This window comes from Denticeps clupeoides, unplaced genomic scaffold (assembly GCF_900700375.1).
Source record: "Denticeps clupeoides unplaced genomic scaffold, fDenClu1.1, whole genome shotgun sequence".
In the NCBI taxonomy this organism is placed as follows: domain Eukaryota; kingdom Metazoa; phylum Chordata; class Actinopteri; order Clupeiformes; family Denticipitidae; genus Denticeps; species Denticeps clupeoides.
In genome coordinates, this window is record NW_021630087.1 from 77,939 (window position 1) to 104,753 (window position 26,815).

A 26,815-nucleotide genomic window follows, 5' to 3' on the forward strand; every position below is an offset into this window, starting at 1 on the left:
CATGAGAAGAAAGAGTAAAGAGGGAGAAGAGAAAGAGAAGGGAAAGAGAGGGAAACCCCCCTGAGCAAGATAGCTCAGAGGTCCCTTTTCCACAGGTGCGCAGACTTTTATACCCCTGGCCTACAGGAAGTTGTCACTGGCCTACAGGAAGTTGTCACTGGCCTACAGGAAGTTGTCACTGACCAATCAGAACCTGTTGTTTCTGATGTCACGCCCCCGGTGCCTCCCATTTGGTGAAGACAAAGAGGGTGGGCGGTCCTGACGGCTGATACTTCGCACGTTGATGTCGGACAAAGGCATGTAAAAACCGGGGTGTCGAATCTTCACCCTCAACCATCGACACAGGAATGTTACACTTCCCCCTGCAGACATCTGTTATGCAATGCAAAAACAGGCTCCTGCGATGTCCATTCTTACATGTGTATCACTTATAATCTGGGATAAATCATCCTTCAACCTGTCACCGATCACATGTGTGAATATTTTATAATCAGTATATAATAATGTAATTGGACGTAGATTCTCAGTGTATTTTTTTTTTATCTTTTGCTGGTTTTGGGATGAGTGTAATAAGTCCTTGTTTCATTGTAGATGTTAAAGAGTTGACCAATGACATATCATTAATTGTTTCAAAGAAAAAAGTTTTCAGATCTTCCCAAAAAAATGTGTAAAATATTATGGTTAAAACCATCTTGGCCGGGTGCTTTGCCAATAGCAAGTTTTTTAATTGCCCTGTTCAATTCTTCTAGTCTGAAATCAGCTTCACAATGTTCTGTAAAAGCTGCATCTATTTTTGGAATATATTTTTTTGTTTTTTCTTGTACAAATAAATGTGACTTTACAGGGTTGTATGCAGATGAATACAAGGTTGAGTAAAATCTGTAACTTTCTTCTGCAATAATTTTCTGATCAGTAACTTTCTAATCATCTATAATTAAGGAATTTATGTTTTTTCTCTCTTACCTTCTTTTTTCTAAATGACTGAAATACGATGTATTTTTTCACCTTCTTTTATCCATTTAGCTCGAGATCTAATGTATGCACCGTGTGCCCTCTTTTTTGATAAATAACATCTAATTGATTCTGAAGTGTTATAAATTCACATCTATCAGCTTCAGACATTTCAGACTTTCTACATATATTATTTATATTCTGCACCAAACGAGCCTCAAATTCTCTTTGTTGTCTGCATTTCTGTTTGCTAAATGTCACTGAAAATTCACAGACCTTAAATTTTAAGTATTCCCATCTTTTGGAAAAGCTTCCTATAGTTTGGTGTCACTGCTGGAGTTCGGGGACGCATTTGCAGGCATGCTGGGAGCAAGGGGACAAGTCGTCGCACGGGGAGCAGACATAGGACGCGCTGGGGAGGAGGACCGGAAGCGTTTGGTCGGGGAGAGGGAGGCCGGAGGTAACGGGAGTGGAATCGTGGACGCGCTGCAGCGCGGCGTGGAGGGAACTAGGGCTTCGTGGGGGGTAGCGGGGAGATCGTCTTCTTACAAGGGTCAGGCAAACTCAGTGTCAGTGGCAGGCGAAGGTCATGGTGTCGAGGTGGAATCCGTCCGTAGATCTTCGTAATAAAGTGGGCAGGCAAGGCTCGTGGTCAGGGACAGGCAAGGGTCGTGGTCGTGGATTCTAGTCAGCTGGGCGTGGGAAAAAAAGGCTAGCGTCTCTGGGGAATAGATTCAACTCAAAGAGCGGGCAGCGTCTCCTCAGAGTTACCTGACTTTTATACTCTACGCTGCCCGCTCTCATTTCCGCTTCCAGGTCGCCGTCTCTCTGTCTGGTCTGGTGCTCTCTGGTGGGCTGGAGGTGTATTGGCTGTGACAGAGCCCCCCCTCCTAGGCCCGGCTCCTGAAGGGCCCGGCAAATCAGGGTGGCGGTCATGGAAATCCAGGAGAAGGGCTGGATCCAGGATATCCCGCCGGGGAACCCAGGACCGATCCGCTGGTCCATAGCCTTCCCAGTCCACCAAATATTCTAGGCCGCGGCCCCGCCTCCGGACGTCCAGGAGGCGACGGACCGTGTAGGTCAGAGAGCCGTCGATGCGCCGCGGAGATGGTGGCAGAGATGGGGGGGGTTGCAGAGGGGATGAGTGAGCCTTACGGAGGTGGGAGACATGGAAGACTGGGCTGACACGCAGAGTGCGTGGAATGGCCACCTGATATGCAACCGGGTTGATGCGTCGAGTCACTCTGAAGGGTCCAATGAAGCGGGGTCCTAGTTTTCGCGGACTGGACGGCATAGGCAGGCCTCGGGTGGAGACCCAAACTCTGTCTCCGGGATGGTACATGATGGCCGGTCGACGGCGGCGATCCGCCTGTCGTTTCATGCGCTCCGCGGTGCGGTTGAGGACCCGGTGAACTTGGGACCAGACCGTGTGGAGCTGGCGGAGTCAGTTGTTGACCGCCAGCACCGGTCCCTCGACCATGGGCGTGGGGAACCATGTGGGTCTGAGGCCAGTGACCACCTCAAAGGGGGAGCGCTCTGTGGCCGAGGAACTGTGCTGGTTCCGTGCGAGCTCCGCCAAGAGGAGGTGTTGGGACCAGGAGGTTGGTCGGGCCGAGCAGTAGCAGCGAAGGTAGGTCTCCACCTCCTGGTTGACCCTCTCGGTCTGGCCATTGGACTGGGGATGGTACCCTGATGACAGACTGACCGATACCCCCAGTTGTCCCCAGAAGTGACGCCAGAATCTGGCGATGAACTGGGGGCCGCGGTCAGAGAGGAGGTCTACTGGGGGTCCAAACTGCCGTACCACTTCTTGGAGGACGACGTCGGCGGTTCGCGCAGCTGTTGGGTCACATCGTCTCTAAGGGGAGTGGTTTCAGCTAACGGGCGTGGTTTGCAGTCTTGGACCGGGGTCTTGGTCCTAGGCAGGGAGCATGGCATGGGTTGAGGGGCGTGGCCGAGTCTCACCGTTGCTACATGTGTGGGTCCAGAGCGGTTCGGGGGCGTGGCCTGTCGGGGTTGGTGGTGGATGCATTGGCGTCCCCACTGTTTGATGGTGCCTGTGGTCCAGTCAATGTGGGGCTCGTGGGTGGTCAGCCATGGGTATCCTAACACAATTGGGTCATGGGGGGTCGTGGTTAAGTAGAATGTCACGGTTTCCACATGATTGGGCTCAAGGCAGATTAGTAGGGGTTTGGTTTGGAAAAGGATTCTGCCTGAGCCCAACGGGATGCCATCCAGTCCCATAACCGCACGGGGGGGATCACACCGGGAGACAGGGAGCTGGAGTCGGGTGGCCAGATCGACGTCGATCAAGTTCATGGCCGCCCCGGAGTCCACCAGCGCTCGCCCCTGATGGTGGCCGGGTCTGGGTTTATTCCAGCAGACGATGATGGGAAGTGAGCAGCGGGTGGTGGCTCTGGGAATGGCCTTGGTCCTCGCCAGGGGACTCCAGACCTCAGGGAAGCGTGGGTTTTTTCCAGATGGGTGTGGTTTTATTCGGCGGTTGGGACAGACGGCGCTGAGGTGGTTAGGTTCTCCGCAGTAATAGCAGCGTCACTGCTCTTCTCGGCGCTTTCGTTCCTGGGGAGTGAGTGGGGGTCGGGCTCGGCTCATTTGCATGGGTTCGTAGGATCGACGGGGGGGCGGAGCCCTAGGGGCGTCATGCAGGCGCGCGGCGGGGGCACAGTGGAAAGGGGCGTGGCTACGCCGTTCTTGGTCGCGCTCAGCGTGACGTCTGTCTATGGACGTGGCCAGCGTGATTATACTGTCCAGCGTGGTTCCCCAATCGCGATTTACCATGTCGTCTTTCACCGCCTCCCGGAGGCCGTGGTAGAACGCGGCGGGGAGCGCGGCGTCAGTCCACCCACTGTCGCTCGCCAGGGTTCGGAATTCAATCGCGTAATCGCTTACGCTCCGATTTCCCTGACGTAGTGACAGGAGCCGCAAAGACGACGCGCGCCGCCCGGTCTCTCCCTGAAACACGGTCTGGAGGCGGTCCAGGAAGGCGGGGACAGACAGACAGATCGGGTCGCGTCGCTCTACCAGCGGCGTGACCCAGTCCAGCGCGCGTCCGGTCAGCCGCGTAATAATATACGCGACCGCCGTTTCTTCGTCAGGGAGGTGGGCGGCTTGGAGGCGGAGAAGCAGCCGGCACTGCGTGATAAATCCGCGACAACTCTTGGAATCACCGTCATAAAGTGGCGGGGGGGCCAATCCCGCCAGGGTGGACATACGTGACTCTGGAGTGGGGACTGCAGGACCGGGACAGCTGGGCTGGGACTGCAGCGCGTGGACATGTACCGACAGGAGAGCGCGAGAGCGGAGCTGACCTGGAGAAGTGCGCGCTGTTGCTGGAGCTGCATGTCTTGGTGATCCTGGATTGCGATGTGCTGCAGCTGTAGGAACGCGGTCAGCTGACCGAGCGTCTCTTGCATGGTGGACATGCCTGCTGCGTCAGGAGATGGCCCGCTCTTACTGTCACTGCTGGAGTTCGGGGACGCATTTGCAGGCATGCTGGGAGCAAGGGGACAAGTCGTCGCACGGGGAGCAGACATAGGACGCGCTGGGGAGGAGGACCGGAAGCGTTTGGTCGGGGAGAGGGAGGCCGGAGGTAACGGGAGTGGAATCGTGGACGCGCCGCAGCGCGGCGTGGAGGGAACTAGGGCTTCGTGGGGGGTAGCGGGGAGATCGTCTTCTTACAAGGGTCAGGCAAACTCAGTGTCAGTGGCAGGCGAAGGTCATGGTGTCGAGGTGGAATCCGTCCGTAGATCTTCGTAATAAAGTGGGCAGGCAAGGCTCGTGGTCAGGGACAGGCAAGGGTCGTGGTCGTGGATTCTAGTCAGCTGGGCTAGCGTCTCTGGGGAATAGATTCAACTCAAAGAGCGGGCAGCGTCTCCTCAGAGTTACCTGACTTTTATACTCTACGCTGCCCGCTCTCATTTCCGCTTCCAGGTCGCCGTCTCTCTGTCTGGTCTGGTGCTCTCTGGTGGGCTGGAGGTGTATTGGCTGTGACATTTGGTCATTTTTTATTTTATGTATCATTTCTTTGATTATTTTGACATAACTGGGTTTAATAAATCTGCATTAAACTACCAATAATCTTTTTAAAATTTGTTTCCATTAACTGGGTTTAATTTTAGCGAAATTACACAGTGATCTGTCAAAGGAGCAGAAGAGATGGAGACATGTGAAACATATCTGATTACATCTGGTGTGGTTAACCATAAATCTAGCCTTGATTTTATGAGACCATTTGGCTTGATCTATGTGAACTGAATAGTATCCATACATCTGCTTTTATTGAATAAATTCAAATAAAGTTGGATTCAAACTTTCCCTGTGACATCTAGAAGGACATCTGTCCAAACAGTTATCTGGTGTCAGGTTATAATCACCACCTACCACAATAAAGTTTGAGTTGTAAATGTCCTTAAGTTCAGAAATAACATCTGTCAATTTTGACAATAACAACTTATTCTCATTCGGATTCACGTACCCATTAAACATTGCACAATATGATGAAATATCCTTCAACATTTAAGACAACTACTATCCAGTGACCAAACTCATCAGCTTTGGAGGCAACAACATTTCCAGGACATCTATTAAAACAGACGGCAACACCACCAGAGCGATTAGAACCATGGCTAAACCAGATCTTCTCGCCCCACTGGTTTGACCAGAAGGTGGCGTCTGTGTCACACAAGTGAGTTTCTTGCAGTAGAGTTCAGTGTGCTGACTGCCCTTTACAGTCCTCTTGCATTCAAAGAAATAAATGACTAACTTGTTTTAAGCATTAGCTATGCTGTTCAAACAGTAACAGTTAAGAAAATAGACCAAACACAAAAACAACAGCTGTTGTTAAAATAATAAAGCAAAACTTACTTAGCTGTCTTCTTTCTAAGTAGAAATGAATAGAGTGCACATTCCTCCAGTTTCTAAACAACAAATTACACCCTTAATGTCCTCATTTAGCAATATCTTTAATAGAATACCTTTCTATCTTTAGTTCTTATCATAAATGCGACAGCCATTTATGTATCCAAATGGGCCGCGGTAATACGCCCGGTCTGCTGCCTTCCTTGCTTGATCTGGGGCCACAGTTTCTCTCTCTCCAGCCGGTCCTACTTCGTGAGATCCCCCATGAAGCAGACACCAGTTGACTCGCAAACCGGAGATGTTTTAGTCATCTTCCATATGCCATCTCTGTACTGCCGTTTGGTAAACTGTACAATAACCTGGCGGGTTCGGTTTTTCATCCTTCCTGCCCAGCCAATGAACCGTATCAACATAGACATCCATTCTCTCAGCCCATTCTGGAGCCACCTTCCCCGGGAGTTGAATCACGTCCTGCCGAACATTTTCCCCCATCGTCTCCTTCATCCCTCTGATCCTCAGGTTCCATCAACGTTTATATCGATCCAGTTCCCTTGCATCATCTTGGAGTTTAGAAACTTCCTTGCGTAGAATGGACACCTCTGAAACCACCTTACAATATTTCACTTCAGCCCCATTAAATTCCAGAGCTCTGGTAAGGTTGCTAATCATTACCGTGTTTTGTGTCAACTTTGTGTTCATGTCCGCCATCTTCTCATCTTGGGTGTCAAATCTCTGATGTAGCGCTTCCAGTAGATCTTCCATCGTTGTGTCTTGTTATTTTATGAAGGAGGTATTTTGAAGGAGTTTGAGGCAATTCTGCCAAATCTAGAGGTCGAATCTATGATATTACATTTTGCAACTGGCAATTCAAAGTGCTGATGCAATCCTTCATTTCAAAGTATTTTGAATAAAAAAACAACAACAATTGCATTCTGTTTTGCCTTGGGTTTTCTGCACATTTATTCAAATGGAAATTCATTTTACAAATGGAAATTCAATGTTCAAAATAGATGCAATTCTTTATTATTTTCAAATTGTTTCATTATAAATAGAATAACAAATCACTGGATTGTATTTCGCATTGCATTTTGTTTTTCAATTTCTTTTGCAGTTCCTTTTTGCAAAAACCATTTCCAACTGTTAGACCGCTCATCAGGGCAGGCCTTCACTAACAACATCACTTCCTTGCCTCACCAGAATCCATTCAGCTGAGTGATTTGTTCATTTAGAGCAGTAGCACCCTGCTCACTCAGGGTGATGGGTTAAATGCAGAGGACAAATTTCACTGCGTGCACCGTGTGCTGTGCTGCTGTGTATCACATGTGACAATCGCTTCACTTTGACGTTGTGGGATGTGCGCCTATATTTTGATCAGGCAGTAAATTAGACTACTAAGAACTTCCGGGGTCCTTTTTGGTGTAAGGCGCCGATTTCATGCTCCGACGTGACACTTGACAACGTTTGGAAACTAATATTCTTTTTAACCTGCCTAAATGGAGGAGGTGGATGTTGATCCGGCAGTTACTGTAAGTATGGTGTTACAATTATGTATTTTAGTTTTCATTGATCTGCACTGTTTATTGACTATGAAGGTTAGCTATCAAACCTAACGACATTTACAAGACGAAACAGCGAGGGCAGGTAGGGTCCCGACAAATCGGGGAATTTCAGTAAAGGCATTTCCAGACAGGAAAAGTTAGGGAATTTGATCATTTATGTGCCAAGTCAGGGAATTCTCGGGGAATCTTTGTTCCAGTGACTTTTTTTGTCGCTCTCCCGCTCTCAATATGTGCAACGCAAAATCTTTGTCGACATAGGCGATAAAATAAAACCTATATTTAGAGGATCAGAGATTGAAATAGCCCTTTCTGCTTAGCATCCAAACATTATATTGGACATTTCTTCATACGGGAGGTCCGGGAAAGTCATGGAAAGTAAACCTGACTTAAAATGGGAACCTTGGTAGATGTTTATCTTGGTGTAATGATTTTTCATATTCCATCAGCCAATCCCAGGAATAAATGTGGCCAGAGGTCGCTTGGGATTTGTGTGGGGACCTGGAGATATCCTGGTTTATGAGAGTTTCAGTCCAGCCGGTAAGGGCTTTGGCTTGTGGCATCTTTGATCTATAGATTACCTTAGGACTGCTGCAAATTGTTTTCTGTGTTTTAACAGCTGCTCCACTTGGGGGACCTTTTTGTCAAGATGTCTACGCGGTGAGAAAAGATGAAGACATTTATTCGCCAGTCCTGCGTAAGCTCTTCAATGAGTCCCATCACATTTTTGTTGGACTCCAGAAGATAACCTTTGATTTGCCCAGCAAGACAAAAAAGACCCAGTGAGACTCTATGCTGCCGTTTAGATAATGTCCTTGAAATCACTGTAAAGGTGACTCACCTTTCTTATGTTTATGCTGTAGATTTGTCAGCATCAGCAAAAACTACAGGTCAGTGATAAGGGCTTGCATGGAGGAGGTCCAGAAGTTAGCAGGTACATTTTTCATTGCCTCCAGCATAATGGTCTGGATCCATATTTGCTAAAAATGCTCATAACTCACCAACTTATTTATCAGTTCTGTTGTTGTTGTGTGTGTAGTATCTACTTGTGAGTCTTCATTAGCTGCTCAGTATGGCAACCAGGTATATGCCTTCACTCCCTCAATTTGGTTTGATTTTCTTTTTTCTTTTAGGCTGTCAGTGAAGCAGTTGTCAATATAATTGTGTTTCACCACAGGTGTCTATTTTACTGGCTGTAGAGCTCATATGGAATTTGTGTGAAGTATTATTCATTGATGCTGCACAAGGTAGAATTTTTTTTTTCTTAGAATTTTTTTTTTTCTTTTAGCTTTTACTAAAAACACCTTTCCTCACTGTCCTACAGCGGGCTCCTTGCTGTTGCATCTGTTGGATTGGGTGCGGCTCCATAAAGCAGACGTTGATGAGAAAGCAAGGGAGGTGCTTCAGTATGAGAGTCCAGCCAATCACGAGGCATTCTGGGATGTGGTATGCAGAGAGTTGTTTCCAGTTTTCAGTTGCTGGCAGACTGATTGTAATCTTGCCTCTCTGCAATTCCAGGTGATTAGTTTTGTGCTGCAAGGCAGAATGGATGAGGCCAGGTCTGTTTTGGATAAGCAAGTGTCACAACAGCCAGCTGCAAGGAGCATTTTTAAATTGATGGACAGCCTGCTTATGAAGATGCCAATTTACAATGTATGTTCTGAATCTTATTTGTACTCAATTCACGTTTACAGCTTGTGGTTTATTCAGTTGCAGGTACTGCCATCCTCTAGTAGCAAGGATTAGAGACTTGTTCAATATTTTTATGTTTTTGCACAATTGTAGTATGTTTTTGTGATATTAGGAGATCAGACCACAATTTATTACTAGTGGTGGGAATCACATAGTTAACTGTTACTATAGTGTCATAAACAAAGATGTATCAGTGCTGCCTTTTGTTACAATCAGAGTATGAAAAAAGCAAGTCTGTAAAAGGCTTAACAATGGGAATTCCATCTTAGAATTCCACTTTCTATGTACCAGTGCATCAGTAATAAAGTATTCCAAAAAACATTTGGTCTCTAAGCATCTGACAATGTAACAGGTAAATGCTGATGTGTATTTTTGTTGTTTTTAAATGACTTTTGCATCAGGAATTAATTTAATACCCATGATGTTCTGAAGCAGTTTTTTTTCTAACAGCATCTTAATTTATAATTTCCAGCCTGGAAGCACACAGACTTTAACTGAGTTTGATGTGAAGTGGAGACGCTGGCATGAGGAGTGTAATCGCTGTTTGCAGGATGGCTCCTTTGCCAGCAATCAGCACCTGCTGACCATATGCAAGGTGAGTACTGTCTTGTCTGACATTCCTCTGAATCTAGACTCTGTGGAATCTATAACTCTGTTATAAACTGTTCTTAAATCATGTGAATTCACAGATCCTTGTCTGTGACGTTGATACTCTATTGGAACACAAAGAGCTGCTTAGTACTTGGTATCACTTCTTGGTGACAAGACTCCTGTACTCACACCCTACAGTCAAGCCCATTGATTTGCACTACTACGCACAGGTACAGCTCGTAATGAGGGTACCAAGAGTCTGTGGATGTGTAAGGAGTACTTTTGATTTGATTGAGATTTTTTTTCAAATGATTTGTTTTTAAATTATTGTTTTAGGCAAGCATGGATATGTTCATGGATACTCACAGTGCTCCAGAGCCCCTGGACAGCATCCTCATGGCTGCATTTGAGTTTGACCTTCATCAGGTTATAAAGGACTGCAGGTATCTGTTCGCACATCTCTACAGAAAATGCAGAATCCCGAACTGCCAAGGCGCCACTGAGCAAAGTACCGTCCTCACACGCTGCTCTACGGGTGAGCAGTGCGCAGCCATGAAAGGTGGTGCTTTGCTCAGTGGCACCTTGGTGGCTTGGAATTCAAACCAACAATCTTCTGATTACGAGTCTACTTCCTTACCCGCTAGGCCACCATTGCCCCAAGGGTGATTGGTTAAAAGAACACATTTCGTTGTGTGCACCATGTGTTGAACTAACAACAATTACTTCACTTTCAACGTGGAGGTATAACCAGTACTCAAGATGAGGAGGAATCCCCATGAAAAGTGTGCTATTTTACGAATGAATGCATAGATCTAGTAAGTGAAATACCATGAGTGGGAAAGCATGCACAAATAATGCACAGCAGTTGTCTGCTGGACGGCCCATGCAATAGGCAATATAGGCAAATGCTAAGTGCGCCATCCATCCAGGGGGCACCACAAACAAAGGAAGGGGAATTTTTTTTTTTAAGTTTGTATTAATGTGTCTTAATATTAAAAGAACAAGACATGAATTTACCTGCGTGGTAAAGCTTGGTAAATAGTAGTAGTGGTAGTAGTAGTAATAATAATTGATTCACAAATTTCCTTTGAGATTCTCATCTAACTCTGTAGAGTAATAGATGGAGAGTTTAAACTAGGGACTTGGAAGACAAATGGGCTAGTTATCTATAAAGGTGAGTTGTTCTAAAGTTCAACTATTAAAGCTTTGTGACTGGGTAAATTCCAGCAAGGTTCTCCAACATTTCCTTGTTTGACATTAGGTGCATCTGGTCACTTAATTATGTTCAAGAAGGTCTATGTAGAAACTCGGCAAATAATACATGGAAAGGCTGCCTTTTAATAGTAAGGCAGTTTGAAGTGGAATCAACTTGTACTTTACATGTTTAAAGGAATATACTAGTTATTGTTTCCTTTATATATATATAAGGAAACAAAGTTAAGATGAGTCATTACTGTAACTTGTTCTGCATTTATTTATTTATTTTTCAGCATAGCACTCAATAATTGGTGGTTTGTGGCCCACATAACCGATCTTTTGGATCACTGTAAACTGCTGCAGTCTCATAACTTACAGTAAGTATTTGTTTGCATGTTTTGAAAACACTGTGCATGCAGGCACGCATGCACGGCTTGGCTAAGTGAAACACAAATGTTCTCAGATATTCGACTCTTAGATTAGAGCAGAACAATGGAACAATACCCAAACTATTTTTATGAAGAACATATCTTTTGTAAGAACATATGTGAAGACTACTTAGTAAATAAACAGAGAAAAGTAGCGAACTAGCACAAACCGCTTGTGCCAGCAAACTCTTAGTCATGCAAACAAATCAGCTGATTCAAAACAGGATTTTATTTTCATGGTTCCAGTTCATTATGCATCTCTTTTTATTTATTTAGTTTTTATTCCAGGTCTCTCCAATACTTTGGTCTCTCCAATATTTGCTGTTTTTTTTTTATGTTGAGTACATTTTTTCCGCCCACCCACTTCATAATCAAGGGAAAATGAAAGAATAAAAAAAGGAAGAGGAAAAAAAGAATATAAATGGAAAAAATTGAATTTAGGAAAAGTTACACTTTTAATGAGTCTTGTCCTTCTGGACTGTACCTTGCAGCTTTGGCTCCAACCTGAGAGAGTTTCTGCTGCTAGAATATGCCTCTGGCCTTTTCACACATCACAGGTGAGCTGCAGCTCCTTCACTCATAATATAAGAGCTAGCTTGTCAACCGCCTGCTAATACCACAGCTTCTGTGAGCCCAATCTGAATTAAGTGTTCTGTATCCAACATCTCTTCATGTATTCACTATATCCTGACTGCTCTGCTAGTCTGTGGCAGTTGGCGGTGGATTACTTTGACCACTGCCCAGAGTTTGGGCGTGTCTACTTGGAACTACAAATCGAGCGGGTACCACTGGACACGGAACGTAAGGCCCTGAAGGTGCTGAGGATCTGTGAACAGAGACAGATGACAGAGCAAGGTACGTGGCCATAGGCAGTCCCTCCAGGATTTCATTTACCTTTTAAGAAACATGCAAACATGCCTCTTTCAACCATTAATTTGAAACTCATTTCAAGCTGGTGGTGACGTGGCCTTTTTTCAGGACATCTATGATCTAGATTGTTGTGATTGCACCTGCATAGTGAATCATACATATCTGAAACTTTTTTTTTATTTTTATTAGGGCCATTGTCACAGTGAAACATGAACCCACTCTGCAATTCCTGTGCAGTATTTTTCCATCCATTTTCTCTTCAGCTCTAACAAGATTGGCAGTCCTAGTAGATAAAGGCATCTCCATAGCAGACTCTTGCCACCACCACCACCATATTTCCTATAGGTGTGATGTTTCTTGTAGAATAGGTGGTGTTAGATTTACAGCAGACTGAATTGAAGTCTTATCTATGAATTCTAATTTCATTTTATGTCCATAAAACCATCCCCCACATCTTAACTAGGCCTTTCTCGTGTTTTGTAGCAGTACCAAACAGAATGGATTTTATTTCCTGCGTTGAAAAAGCATTTATACCCCTTAAACTTTCCCCCATTTTGTTACAAGTTCAATGAATATGAAGTATGAGTATGTATACTTTTTCAGGGGATTGGTCAGTGGCCCTCGAGGACTAAGAAAGTTGTGATATGTTTGGTAACTTCAGTTTATCAGATATTGGCATGAAATTTGTACAGAAGATCACATTTGGTTCATATAATCATGAACTGTTACTGTTTCAGTTTATCACATTGTGTTTCCAACAAACAATGTGTGTGTTTCTTGCACATAATTTCTTTTGTATTCAGGTAAAATATAGCTGCATTGAAGATAACATTCTAAACTGTGGATCAGGATTAGTGTGGTATTAAGTAAATTTTATAGAACACAACCCAGTTGATATGCTCCTGTGAAATACTTTTCTGAATGGTTGAGTTGAGCTTGACTTCCTGCATATGTTCCAGTGCGCAGCATCTGTAAAATCATGGCTGTGCGTGCCTTACGGAACAACCGCCTTGGCTCTGGTCTTTCTTGGACCATTCGGGCCAAAGACGCTGCCTTTGCCACACTCATCTCTGAAAGGTCTGAGTTTAACCAGTGTTTTTATTCCTATTACCCTCTTTTTTTGTCATTACACTATACTACATTATGTTGATAATCACCCTTTTGTTGTGCTCTGCTGTCTTAGGTTCTTACAGGATTACTGCTCCAAAGGATCATTTTCTGACCTTGATCTGATTGACAACCTGGGCCCTTCCATGCTTTTAAGCGACAGGCTTACATTTCTGGGTTAGTGTTTGTATGTTGTATGGCTGTACTTACTCATCTATTAGTCTTAAAAAGTCACACAAGCCCACAGAAATATAGAAAAGGCTAATAACCGGCTCTTTGGTACATTACCAAGGGTTTCTTGTGACTGCATTATATGCATAGCATGTACATATCGTATCACTTTTACAGTGGGCAAATACAAAATCAGCAGGGAACAAATAATAAATTTTGACCACTAGCAAAGAAATTATTACTCTGTAAACACAAAATGCAGTGAAGATTCTTAAGGAAGGAAGAAAAAATCCAAACCTACATGGCCCTCTCTGACAAAATGATTGCCCTCTAACCCTAATAACTGGTTGTCCCACCCTTATTAGCAACATCTGCAATCAAGTGTTTGTGATGATTGACTTGCAATCATTGTCCTGCTGCAGAACCCAAGTTTGTTTCAACTTGAGGTCACAAACGGATGGCCTCAAGTACTTTATTAATTTGCATTTTTATTAATTAAATTGAATTTTTTTTACATTTTGCATTATTTTGTTATTCTGTCTCTCAATCTACTATTAAAATTCTAGACTTTTATTTCATTTGTAAGTGGGCAAATTTACAAAATCAGCAGGGAGTGCCTTATTCCTTCATGCTTTTTTAGGTAAGTACCGAGAGTTCCACCGACTCTATGGAGAGAACCGATTCTCAGAGGCAGCCAAACTACTTCTGTCACTCATGACAGCTAAGATTGCCCCCCAGAACTTCTGGATGACCCTGCTCACAGATGCACTACCTTTGCTTGAGCAGAAAGAGGTTGGACTTCTGAACATGCATGCTGAAGCTGGGGAAAGCTGAATATAGTTATTAAAGTTTTTTTTTCCTAGGTGATCTTCTCTACTGAACAAACTCATGAACTCATGAACTGCCTGGAAGAGCTTATTTCAGTGAAGGCTGTGGAAAACCAAGACCATCTAATGCAGGTAACCTCAGTCACAAACCCCACTTTCTGCCATTGTGTTCCTGAACACTTAACCTTGTGTTGCTCCAGGGGGACTGCACCTGTAGCCTGTACTGTAAGGGTACCAGATGCTTATAAGGGTTCCATTCAATAAATCTGAACCTCACTGACACAATTTTGCTCCTTTTGATTTCAGGATGAAGATGTTGAAACGACAAAGCTTGAGCTACTAAGGCTGGCTCTTGCAAGAAATCTGGCAATGGCAATTGTCAAAGAAGGCACAGTGGAAAACTGAGCAATTCTGCTAGGATAGAGGGATAAACAAGTTTGTGGAGCTTGTAACACACGTTTTCCAATAAAAGGTCACTGCTTTTCTTGGCTTGCTTATCATTTCCTTAAAGTTATACAAGTAGTCAAAAATATTGATTGAATGAATGGTAAGGAATCTGTTAATCTATCAGTTATCCACTTCCATTTGAATCCTAATTCCATCCTTATGTATGTCCAATTTAACTTGTCTGATGTGAGCGCAATGACTGCAGGAATGCTTCAAGCATATATAATTTCCTGCATTTGGAGGTGCTATGAAGCTCCTTGACAGAAGCCATGTTCATGCACCATGAATATAATTCATTTGAAATTTGAGTTCAATCTATACCTGTTTGTGATTTTCAAAGTAATGTACTATTAGTTGTGCTAACTCATGCAAATTACATCCTTCATATCAACAAAATTTTGGGTAAGTGGTTCCTATTTTATTTGCTGAGATCAGGTTACATTGCTGAGAGTTAAATTACAAAACTTAATCCCTGACGCTACACAATGTTTTTTTTTTCATCTGAGAAGAAGAATCAATACAGAATTTAATTTACTAAAGTAATGTGATCATATTTTGAGTGTTTGAATGAAACTTCAAAACAACCATAAAACTGAATTACAATAACCTAGATGTTAGTGCACTTAATCAGAAATGTAAGGGCATTTCCTAATTTGGATTGAATTAGGCAATCCTGTAACAATCAAATAACAGATCTGGGAACCTGACATACCAGCACAATCTAATCAATATTTTTTTTAGTACTCTTCAGACCCATCACCGAGACATGAAGCTGCAGGTCATCTAGTCAGTTGTCCTGGTGATGAGAGAGCAGCAAGCACTGCACACTGGGCACACAACAAAATGTCTCCTTTGCATTTGACCAGTCACCCTTAGGGAGCAGTGGGCAGCCATAATAGGTTGGTTATTTACTTTACTTTACTTTACTTTACTTAGCAGACGCTTTTATCCAAAGCGACTTACAATAGGAAGACACCAGCAATTCTCGTTCGATTTCTATAGAATATCGAGTTTACAAACTAAGAGCCCTGATAAGGCTTAGACTTGTCATTGAAGAGCATGCTCGGGGATTGTTGGGTGCTAGACTAAGAAAAATTATAATGTATTTATACATTTTGTATTTGTTTATTCAATGTGTACGCATGTGCTTGTGTAAGTGTTAGATTTGTCTGTAATATTTTTGGAATAAGAGGGTTTTCACCTTCTTCTTAAAAGTGGTGATAGTCTCGGCTAGTCGTGTGGAGGAGGGCAGGTTGTTCCACCAGCCAGGGACAACAACGGAGAACAGACATGATTGGAATCGGAGACCCCGTGAAGAAGGATTTAAACCATATTTAAACCATATTTAAACCTGCAATGTGCTAGTGGTAGGCTACAGGATGGAAGGAAAACAAAACAAATTTGGATTCATCGGATCTATTTTCACTGCTAAAATGGACCAAAACAGTCAGGTTACATGTCATGTACAGACTTAATATTATTAACTTGTTTGTTGAACTGTCATGAAATCAGTGTCACATTTTCAATCATGAGGTGATGGTAAATTAAGTGATGGTCAGTTGTCAGGTTGTGTGATGTATATTGCTGAACTGTATTCAAATGTTCTGAATATAAAAATACCACATTTTGAAATGTAACTGCAGTATTTCAATTTAGTTTATTTGTGTGTGCTGCATTTACATTACATTTACAGCATTTATCAAACGCCCTTATCCAGAGCGACTTACAATCAGTAGTTAGAGGGACAGTCCCCCCCAGAGCAACTTAGGGTTAAGTGTCTTGCTCAGGGACACAATGGTAGTACCAAAATTTATTTCTTATATAGCCCAAAATCACATACAGTATGTCTCACATCAGCAATCTTTCCCGCTCATGTAGATTCCTTCTCTACAATATCAGACGAATCCGCCCTTAATCTGTCAACCCAGGCCACCCAACTACTGGTTCAGTCCTTAGTAATATCACGACTGGACTACTGCAACTCCCTTCTAGCTGGTCTACCACTATGTACCATCCGACCTCTTCAACTCATACAAAATGCAGCAGCACGACTGATCTTCAATCTTCCCAAATTCTCCCATACCACCCCTCTGCTACGTTCCCTCCACTGGCTCCCAGTAGCTGCACGCATCAGGTTCAAAATACTGATGCTGGCCTACAAAGCCAAACATGGAGCAGCACCATCCTACCTCACAGCCCTTATTACACCTCGCACTGCACCTCGTTTACTCCGAGCCTCCAGTACTGCTCGCCTGGTCCCTCCATCTCTGAAGGTAAAAGGAAAACATTCATCTAGACTATTCTCCGTCTTGGCCCCTCGGTGGTGGAATGAACTTCCCCTCGAGGTCAGAACAGCTCAGTCACTGAGCACCTTCAAACGACAGCTCAAGACCTTCCTCTTTAAAGAATATTTAGATTAAATTGTAATTTTCTTGCTGTCGAACTTTGTGTACAGAATCTACAACAGAGTGAATTAAATAGATGTATTCATAGTTGGGGTCCTAGTGAACCGGAATTGATCTCTTCATCGATGGTAACTTGAAAGCACGTTGTAAGTCGCTCTGGATAAGGGCGTCTGCCAAATGCCATAAATGTAAATGTAAATGTCTCAATGGGCTTTGACAGGCCCTACAGTTGACACCCCCCCACACTTGACCCTTCTGCACACAAGGAAAAACTCCACACAAAAAAAACTCTAGGAGAGAGAAAAAAAAAAGAGGAAGAAACCTTGGGAAGGAGTGATACAGAGAGGGACCCCCTTCCAGGGTAGAGTAAGCCTGCAAATGGTGTCAGTGCAGGGTTGGATATGATATAATAATAAGTCCTACGGTTGTAGGGTTGGAGAAGTCCAGGATGCAGTCCAGTGTCATGGTCTAGATTACATGTCCATAATGATGTTATTGGTCCATTTGAAGATCCCTGAAGCTGTAGTTGTAACGGTGGTGGTGGCTGTGGTGACCCTCTGGTTTGTTTCATGTTTTGTCCTTGTAAAGCAGTTGTCAGGAACCAGGATTTATTTGCTGGTCTGATCACTGGGATCTGCCAGTAGTCTGGGCGCTTGATTCCGTGTCTCGGAGAAAAACAAACAGAAGCAGCGGCAGACGGTTGCACTGTACGACCGATACTGAAATACGTGGTTATAGTGGTATATTGGTGCTACAGTGGCCCGGTACCCTAACTAGGACAGCCTAACTAGGGTGAATTTAACTCTGTCTGTGTCTAACAGGGGGACTGTGTGATAAACTGGACTTTATAATTGACACTGCGTCAAAATCAAGTGAAATGAGGGTCTAGGACTTTAGCAAAAAGCCAGAGAAAACAGATAGGTTTTGAGATTGGATTTAAACACTGAGACTGTGTCTGAGTCCCGGACACTGACAGGCAAGCTGTTCCACAACTGCGGAGCTCTATAGGAGAAGGATCTGCTCCCAGCTGTGACCTTTTGCACCTTTGGTACCAGTAGTGACCCCGCACCCATTGATCGAAGGGGGCGTGGCGGTTCGTAAAGAACCAAAAGTTCACTCAGGTACTGTGGGGCGAGACCATTTAGAGCTTTATAGGTTAAAAGTAGGATTTTGTAGTCAATCCTAAATTTGATGGGTAACCAGTGCAGTGATTGTAAGACTGGGGTGATGTGGTAATTTCCTGGTTCTAGTTAGAACTCTGGCTGCTGCATTCTGTACTAGCTGGAGTTTACTCATGCACCTACTAGAGCATCCAGACAATAATGCATTGCAGTAATCTAACCTTGATGTAATAAATGCATGGACCAACTTTTCTGCATCATGCATTGAAATGATATTTCTTATTTTCGCAATATTTCTAAGGTGAAAGATCCGTCAAGATCCGTCTTTTTAATCAGGGGTCTAATGACTGCTACCTTGAACGAACTTGGTATGTGGCCGGTGCTAAGCGACGAGTTAACAATTTTGAGGATAGAATTTATAACATTGGGTGCTATTTGCTTAAGGAACCTGGGTCTTCTGGTTCACAGGCGAGTGTGTTACCCACTAGGCTACTACCACCCATGAGCTGTGCTCATAGACGTTAGAAAACGGTGCTCATTTGTTTGATTTCTCCTTGAGAAAATGCGCAAGCCTCAAAAGTTTAAGGTCCTTGCACCCTGACCTAGTCCGAAACTGTCGTTTTTTTTTCATATTCGTCATTTGGTGGCTCTCATTTGTCAAAAACACTCCTCAAAATATTTGCTACGGATAAAAAATAATGCAGAAACCATCCGAATGATTTTTTATGACGGACTGAAATATGTGGTTATAGTGGTATATTGGTGCTACAGTGGACCGGCAGCCTAACTAGGGTGAATTTAACTTTGTATGTGTCTAACAGGGGGACTCTGATAAACTGGACTTTATAATTGACACTGCGTCAAAATGAAGTGAAAACAAATAAAAAAAAAAAAAAAAAACAAATGAAAAAAAATTCAGTGAAACAAATCCTCCTTTTTTTTTTTGTCAAAAGCAACAAATCCAGTGACTTTTACTGCTGTGTGGAGACTCGAAAGCACGAATCACTCTTTAGTTAGGCCTACTGTGCTCAACGAGCAGCAGGTGTTGCTGTGAACCCCTCTCCCGTCCAAAAGCAAATGAGATTATGAACTTTCCTGACCTCTCAATTCAAATTGGCTTGCTACTGCTAACACCCACGACGTCTGCAAAAAGCCTTGGTGTTTGGCTTGACAACAAACTTGAGTCTGAACCATCACGTTGCTGCGATCTCCAGATCCTGCAGGTTCACTCTCTACAACATTTGCAGGATAAGGCCTTTTCTTTCACAACAGGCTACGCAGCTCCTCATCCAGGCAGTGGTCACCTCCAATCAACTCTATTCTCCTTTGTTGTCCCTGGCTGGTGGAACAACTTGCCCTGCTCCATTCGACTATCCGAGACTACTACCACCTTTAATAAGTAGTTGAATACCCACTTATTCAAAAACTATTTCAGATGAATCTAACACTTACACACTTACACACTGCACAAAATAAAAAAAAATAAAAAAATTTCTTCGTCTAGCACTTAACAATTTCTGAGCACGTTCTTTTTCTGACAAGTTAGGCCTTATCAGGGCTCTTAGTTTTGTAAACTCAAAATCTGTAGAAATCGAACGAGAATTGCTTTCGTCTTCCTCCTGTAAGTCGCTTTCGATAAAAGTGTCTGCAAAATAAAGTAGTCTGTTTAATAGGCTACCCATAACATGAGGCCCAGAGCTTTTAAACTGTAGGGTTTTTTTTGTAAAAGAATGCCATTCCTCAATTCCCATGTGACATTTTCAGTGAAAACAGTGCTGGGCCAGATAGGTAACACTTCTAATAGTTCAGAATTTTGAGTGGGCACAGAGATCATCACCATAATACAGATTTAAAACTGAAAAATTCTGAAACAGATTTCCTAGTTGTAACCCTCAATGACCTATACCCCCAACAGGCACCCTTATTCCCCACAAATAGAAAACCAATTGGTGGCCATGCAATTAAGATGTCAGAGCAGTATAGGTGCATGCACGCAAAAAGAAATTGACTATGCCTGTGATACCCCCCAGGCAACCCCCCCATAGCAAAAAAGTGCCACTGAATGAAAGTACTTTTTCCACCTCTGCTGTAGGACACACATTCACCCAATTCACTCACAAACTCACAACTATGTTCAATCTAGTCACAAATCCACACATAAAGCTGTAACCAGGTCTCAGACTGGAGCTGTGAGGTCACTAGGTCACAAGGAAAACTAGTTCAACTGCCCCACCAAATTATATAAAGAAATGTGCTAAACTGGGTTTTCTTATTGTCAAATATTTGACATGGCTTAAATTTGTGTTTTGCAGAGTATGGTCATTATTCCAAGGAGCACTTTCTATCACTCCTTTTTCACCTAGGTAACCACATTCAGTGTGTTCTGAATCAATATTCTCTGTACAACATACTCAAATGTATAGTATGATTTTACATGAATAACAATGTAATAAATGAAAGCCAAAGAGAGAACAGGGGTGGAGGTTGGTTCAGTGGTTACTGACTTTTAGTGGTGGAATATTGAAGATCTGAGAAGGTCTAAGGTCAGAGGGGAAAAAAGGATAATAGTACTGGCGAGGATGTGAGTAAGTCTGTGTATGACTATGTATGTGACAAATAAAATTTGAATTTGAAATTTGAAGTCAGGTGACATTCAATTGAGTGAAAAAGTGATTATTTATTTACAAGATTTACAATTGTGAAAGAACTGCATGAAGTGCGGTGCTTAAGTAAAGAAAAACAATTCTCAACCTATAGAAATATCACTTTCCTCTTAACTCCCTCCTGACTAAAGAGGTGGATAAAATACCTGGAATATATCCTCAAACTGTACCAAAACATTCACGTCATTGGTTATAAACTAAATAAGAGAACATAAAAACACATCAACCAACATTTTGTTCTTTATGAGTCTCTGTTCAAGAATCTTTCAATTCAATATTTTGTATATTAATTCAGATAGTTTCAAGCATTAAATAATCCGTGCTTCAAAAACTCAATTTATCCGATTTAATACAAGCTGAAAGCCCCTCCACTGTTTCCATCACTCCGACTCCTCAGAGTCAAACATAAAATCCTGAAGAATTTCACTTAGGGCCTCTTGGTTCCTAATTATACTGAAAGATGGAAAGCATAAGAATGCAGGTTAAGGATAGGGGCACTCAGAAATACAAGAATAAAATATTATTCTTAATCAACAGAAAAAATAATACAATGAACATTCATATCAAATGCATCTATCTGATCTTTAAAGGACTGAATAGTGTAGAATTTGCTTACTCCTTTCTGATTTCCTGTATCTTCTCCTGACAGCTTTTATCTTCTGGGTGATCCTGAGCATTTTGCTTTGCCAGCTGAAGTTTAGCTGTCTGTTTATCAAGAGTTACCATGAGAATCCCAAATCCAAACCATAAGACTAACCCAAAATGTATTACACGTTTGTACTAGAAAATGAATATAATGTTTGAGCAGGAAAGTTTGTTGAGGATTATATAGGATGATTATATATATAAAATGTTTGATCCTGTTCATATCGCGACTGTAAGGAACAAACAAGAATATTAAAAATTTGATAATTTACACAGGTAAAACATAATATTAGCAGCTCAGGCAGTTGACCTACCAAAAGTAGTACAAGAAAAGAAAACCAGTGCACTAGCAACAAGGTCATGGGAGGCCAAGGCTCACTGATTCATGTGGTGAGTTAATACAGGCCCATCCAGTAGAAGATGAACTGTAGCTCAATTTGCTTATAAAGTTAATGTTGATTCTGAAAGTTGCCACAAGCTATTAAACAAGCTATTAAAACCTGATTGGAAAAAGCTGATGCACCTTTATGGGAACACATGGCAAGTCTCAGCATTGCTTTTAATGTCTTAAAACATGCTTTTTGGTACACCCTCTAACATCCACAAAACAAAAAATGGTGTCTGGTTAGGGGGTCATAGCATTTACGTACCAGCTCAAGCTTGGTTTTTTCTTGCCTCTGCAGCTTCTCAATGTGCTCTGAGAGATCAGGGCGGTCTAATTCTTGGTGCAGCTGTTTGTTAATTTTTAGCACTTCTTTGGAGATACCACAGAATGCTTCGGTTATCTCATGCACCAGCTGTCTGTAGTTGTCAAAATCGTAGTGAGGTCCAGTCCTCAAGTATGCTTCATGTCCCCTGTTTTAATCAACATAATTGTACAAAAACATAAAAGAACACATTAAAATTACTTCGCAAATATAACAATACTTTCTATAAGTACACAGTGCATTTCTTAAATGTATCTATTTTCAGACCTATATGTTTAAATATGAAATATTTAGGGAGGGAGACGGGATGTTTTTTGGACGGTCTTAAGCAATAATGCATGATGGTTGTTCAGGAACTCCTGCCATGTAGGATACAGATATGCTACTGCATTGTACACATGAAAAATGTTCACAAGCCTGATTAGGCCACTAGAAGTCCTTTACAACTTTACCAAGCAAGAAGATCTTCACTCACTCCTGAAAAAGCTTGTATGCTTCCATGCGTTCTTCCTGAAGGGCATACAGCCTCTGCACAGCTCTTCTGAAATCTGAGGGTGACTTAAAGGCCAACAAAACCACTGTGTATGCATTATATGACTGTACACATCAATGTACACATAACGACTGAAAGTGTAAACATCCACTGTACCATTTCGAATCCGTTCCTCCGTCTCCTCCACTTCTGCACGCTTCCTGTATTTCCGGTGGTGGTGAGTACAGGTACTATCGTCTACACTGCCGTCACTTCCGCTTTTTGAGAACCAATCGCTGTTGCCGTTCGCCGGAAGTAAAGAGACCGTCGCGCGACCGTTTCAAACGAAATGGCGTCTAAAGTTCCCGCTGGTGGTCGCGAGAGCGCCGCCAGTGATTCACTAAAGTAAGTTAGTTGTGTTTATTTACGAATAATGTGTGAATGCGATTCGACGGATATCTGGATGATAACTATGAACGTGTAGGAACGTTAACACCTAATTTGTTCCTGTAAATTCTCATGAAATGTTTCAGTACCACGAAAGGGAATGAGAACGCCAGCGGGAATAACAGTGGAGCCACCCGGAAAAGTAAATGGGAGTCAAATAACGGTCAATGTTGCGGTAGTCCGCACTTTGTCATGAAGTATTCGCTCTTTTCGTTGTAGGTACGATCGTCAAGTCTCGCTATCTTGAGAAGAAGCTGAAGGTATCTGAGTGGCACGATTAACTTTAGTTTGTCTAGCTCAGTTTATTTTTTCTTGTATCAATGAATCCACTGTTCTGCAGCCAAGACCAGACTCACCCAAAAGGTCCAGCACTCAGAAGTCCAGGGTGGACAAGGACCCAAGACATACCATGTCACTTCAGCACTCTATATGTGAGAGAATTGGTGGGATATTATTAGTAATTGAGCTGAAACTAAGTTGTGCTCTGTTGTTAACAGTTTTATTTTTTAGCCCTGGACCGTGTCTTTGAGCCTTTAATGTGTGGGGAAGAGGTTTTGCACTCAACACGTTTGGATGACCGCTGCAATGTTTCTGCTGTTAAAGGTAATGTTACAGAAATGTCTACCCTTAATATATATATTTCAATTCTGCAGTGTGACTGTTTTTTGTGTTGCATGTATTGTAGGAAAGACTATGATGCAGAGAACAAAGGACCCTGAGACTGAAAAGAAAGTGGCGGAAATGCAAACTTTCCTGCTGGCCTTTATTACAGCCAAGGTTTGTTACAGAATGTTAGTGTTTGTATCTTGTGAAAGTGCCTTTCTTTCTTTTCCAAAATTAAAATTAACAGCACATTTTTTTAACTCATTATCCGTTCTGACTTCTGTGCATTTCTGTGTATTCTGTATATATTTTCAGATGTATCATAATACTCAGAAGCTACTGAGAAGTGCAGAAGCAGACATATACTCTGTGATACAGGTAGAAGAGGAATGCAGAGCCAAACTTTATGACAAGAAACAGAAGCATCTTTTGCTAGAAAAACAGAACCAGCTGAACAACCTAATAGATTTGCAGGTTGGTGAGCAAACATTCATTAATCTGTTTTAAAACTGACTCATTACCCGAGTGCCCATTAGCTTGTCTTTTGCAGCGATTACTTCACAGTCTGTCACATCTACTTGAGTTTGGTGTAGTATGTGAAACTGGAAAAACTCAAAACAGGGCAGACTCTTTTGCATGAGCAAAACCATTATCTTTTTACTAGAGGTGGGCATATATTAATTTTCTTAATCTAGATTAATCTCACTGTAATATTGGAATTAATCTAGATTAAAATGGCTCATTTGAATTCTGCCGAAGGCATTCAGTATATGTGTGCTGCCCAAATAATGACTAAGTCTTTGAGAACGGGTTTCTCAAGCCAGGTGGCGCATTAGACCAGGGGCTCATCTCCTGTTTGCAAAATGCATCACAAACTGCTTGAGAAAGCTGTTCTACTATGATAGTTGGTGATTAAAATAAATTGTTCAATAAGATGTACTTGTGTTTACCAACTGTTTATTCAGTTAAATAGCTGCATCCATGTTACCACGTCACGTTTGATGTGGTAATTTCACAGTTCGAAGACTCGTTCTCGCCCCCCTACAGTGCAATTCAGATAGGTATACATCCGCGCTAAAATATCAAGGTGAAAGTAATCATAGTGTAGCGGTTCTTCTTCTGCATTGTGTAACTTTTTGTTTTCATTTCTTGAACTGCAAATGATGAGCTGACACCCAAGAGAATTTCTGTGCAAAGTGTACAAAAAGCAAGGTCACGTCAGAACATCGCGTCACACATTGCGTCTTTCTGCACCTCTACAATATACAGTATTAAAAGAACATAAAAAAAAATATTCACAAAATAACACATGCAAAATATTCCTAATATGTACATAAATTAAAATGAATGAAATAACTTTTTGCACACAAACCTGACACACCTCTCACAGCTCATGCCATGTGTCCAAGAGACCTGAACCAGGTCTCAAAAACAAAATAAAAGTCTCTAGGAAATAAGAAAATAAGACACAAGAAAGAAGAAATATACTTATAAATCTAGTGTAACCATTTAACTCCGGCACAATAGCTTGCATAGTATAGACCCAGCTCCCAACCCAACTTTGTGAATAGATTAACGGTGATATTTTTTTATCGCCCGATAAGAGTCTCATGTTAACGCAGCACGTTAACGCCGATAACGGCCCACCACTACTTTTTACATTTCTTTAATATGAAAGTCAGTACTTTAAATGGTTTCTAGTTTCTGCAATCCTAATAATTTTTTTGTCACACAGCATTCATTAGATAAAGAATTGTTTAGTTTTTTTTTTTCTTGTTTTTTTTTTGTTTTTTTTTTTTGTTTTTTTTATGTATAATTGAACTTTTAAAGGTGCATCTTGTTTTTCATATGGAACAAACTGCACTAAATTTGCACTTAAACTGTGCAATGTTGTGCTTTTAGTTTTGACAGTGCTGTGAAAAAATTTGAATATATTTTTCAATTGCTCTTGTTATTGAGTAGTTGTAATTGGGATATACGATCCTTCTTTACATAACACGCATGGGAAAAAAAAAAAAAAAAGATTGTAGAGTGAAATTGAATAATGCACGTCTTTGACTCACTGACAGATGACTGCAATGAATCCTGTGGCTGTAGCTGCGAAACGGTTCACTGCCAATTATCAAATTTTTGCTGCGGCTTTAGACACAACACGGCATGAGTTGCCTGTAAGGAATTTCTACATGGATGGAGACCAGGACACATTTATATGTAGGTAACAGCCAAGAATCCCCGTAACCTTACTGGAGAGTGATGTGTTTGCTATTAGTAGAGCTGTTAACTCAAAGTTGGGTTTATTTCTTGCAGGCAAAGCAGTGGAGTGTCTGAATCAAAGTGAGACTGTCCTGCAGCAGCACACTCATGGGGCTCTCTCTCAGTCAGTGTTTGAACAACTGACTGCTTTGAAAGCCACAGCCCAAGATGTCAACCTGGAGCTGGATAGGTAGGGGGACTGTGTGGGCCAAAATCTGAGGATTGTGATTCAATATATCAAAATATCAATTACTTATTCTATGAACAAAATGAGTTTGTTCACCAAATGTAGGTTGTGATTTTAATGTTTGCAATGTACCTCTACTAATTTTAATTGTTTGTAATATTGTACCTCAAAGTATCACAAATGAGTTGAGAGCATTTTTATGACTTCTGAACAGGGGCCTTACCAGTGTGTTGGAGCTCTCGTCACTTGTCAGCCAGGAAACTGTACAAATACAGCAGACGTTGGAAGAGGCACCGCAACATAGTACTTAAGCAGTTAGTGATTGTGAACACAGTTTTTCTCACTGCGTTTAATTTTTTTCCCCAGAATCCTTTCTAATAAAGATTTGATATTTTGCATCCAGCCATATTATGATTGTGCCAACATCACCAAGAGAAGGAAGCAATGAAATGGTTAGGCCACAAGTTCTTGCAGGAGCACCAGAATAGCATTAGCAGTAATTAGGGTGGCAGTAGCCTAGTGGGTCACGGAGATAAAAAAAAAAAAGAAAAGAAAAGCTATTTAAAGTGGTTTTAGGATTTAAAGCTTCAAATTAAG

The 26,815-nt window shown here is 42.2% G+C and overlaps 3 protein-coding genes across 4 annotated transcripts; 2 read left to right on the forward strand and 1 right to left on the reverse strand.

The window, feature by feature from the left end:
* Positions 1 to 6,942: 6,942 nt before the first annotated feature.
* nup85 (nucleoporin 85) lies at positions 6,943 to 15,704 on the forward strand. Of its 2 annotated transcripts, XM_028968594.1 has the most exons (19): positions 6,944 to 7,355; positions 7,835 to 7,925; positions 8,005 to 8,167; positions 8,249 to 8,319; positions 8,425 to 8,468; positions 8,563 to 8,632; positions 8,710 to 8,831; positions 8,904 to 9,038; positions 9,550 to 9,672; positions 9,767 to 9,898; positions 10,005 to 10,111; positions 11,159 to 11,242; positions 11,785 to 11,850; positions 11,997 to 12,148; positions 13,123 to 13,240; positions 13,347 to 13,447; positions 14,082 to 14,233; positions 14,305 to 14,400; positions 14,575 to 14,753. In XM_028968594.1, the coding sequence occupies exons 1-19, from the start codon at positions 7,323 to 7,325 to the stop codon at positions 14,671 to 14,673; spliced, it is 1,959 nt and encodes a 652-aa protein (XP_028824427.1). In that variant the 5' UTR covers positions 6,944 to 7,322; the 3' UTR covers positions 14,674 to 14,753. The 2 variants fall into 2 exon arrangements, with proteins under 2 accessions (XP_028824426.1, XP_028824427.1); XM_028968593.1 differs by having other exon boundaries at positions 6,943 to 7,355; positions 14,305 to 15,704.
* Positions 15,705 to 20,898: 5,194 nt separating this feature from the next.
* rex1bd (required for excision 1-B domain containing) lies at positions 20,899 to 22,996 on the reverse strand. Its single transcript, XM_028968615.1, has 5 exons — positions 22,906 to 22,996; positions 22,732 to 22,814; positions 22,200 to 22,404; positions 21,521 to 21,609; positions 20,899 to 21,357 (listed from the first exon to the last, which is right to left on the reverse strand). The coding sequence occupies exons 1-5, from the start codon at positions 22,906 to 22,908 to the stop codon at positions 21,285 to 21,287; spliced, it is 453 nt and encodes a 150-aa protein (XP_028824448.1). The 5' UTR covers positions 22,909 to 22,996; the 3' UTR covers positions 20,899 to 21,284.
* A 36-nt stretch (positions 22,997 to 23,032) lies between these two features.
* On the forward strand, positions 23,033 to 26,620 carry haus8 (HAUS augmin like complex subunit 8). Its single transcript, XM_028968614.1, has 10 exons — positions 23,033 to 23,133; positions 23,262 to 23,317; positions 23,395 to 23,435; positions 23,516 to 23,606; positions 23,686 to 23,778; positions 23,861 to 23,952; positions 24,094 to 24,252; positions 25,848 to 25,989; positions 26,086 to 26,221; positions 26,433 to 26,620. Exons 1-10 carry the CDS (start codon positions 23,078 to 23,080, stop codon positions 26,527 to 26,529), a joined length of 963 nt encoding a protein of 320 aa, XP_028824447.1. The 5' UTR covers positions 23,033 to 23,077; the 3' UTR covers positions 26,530 to 26,620.
* Positions 26,621 to 26,815: the final 195 nt, after the last annotated feature.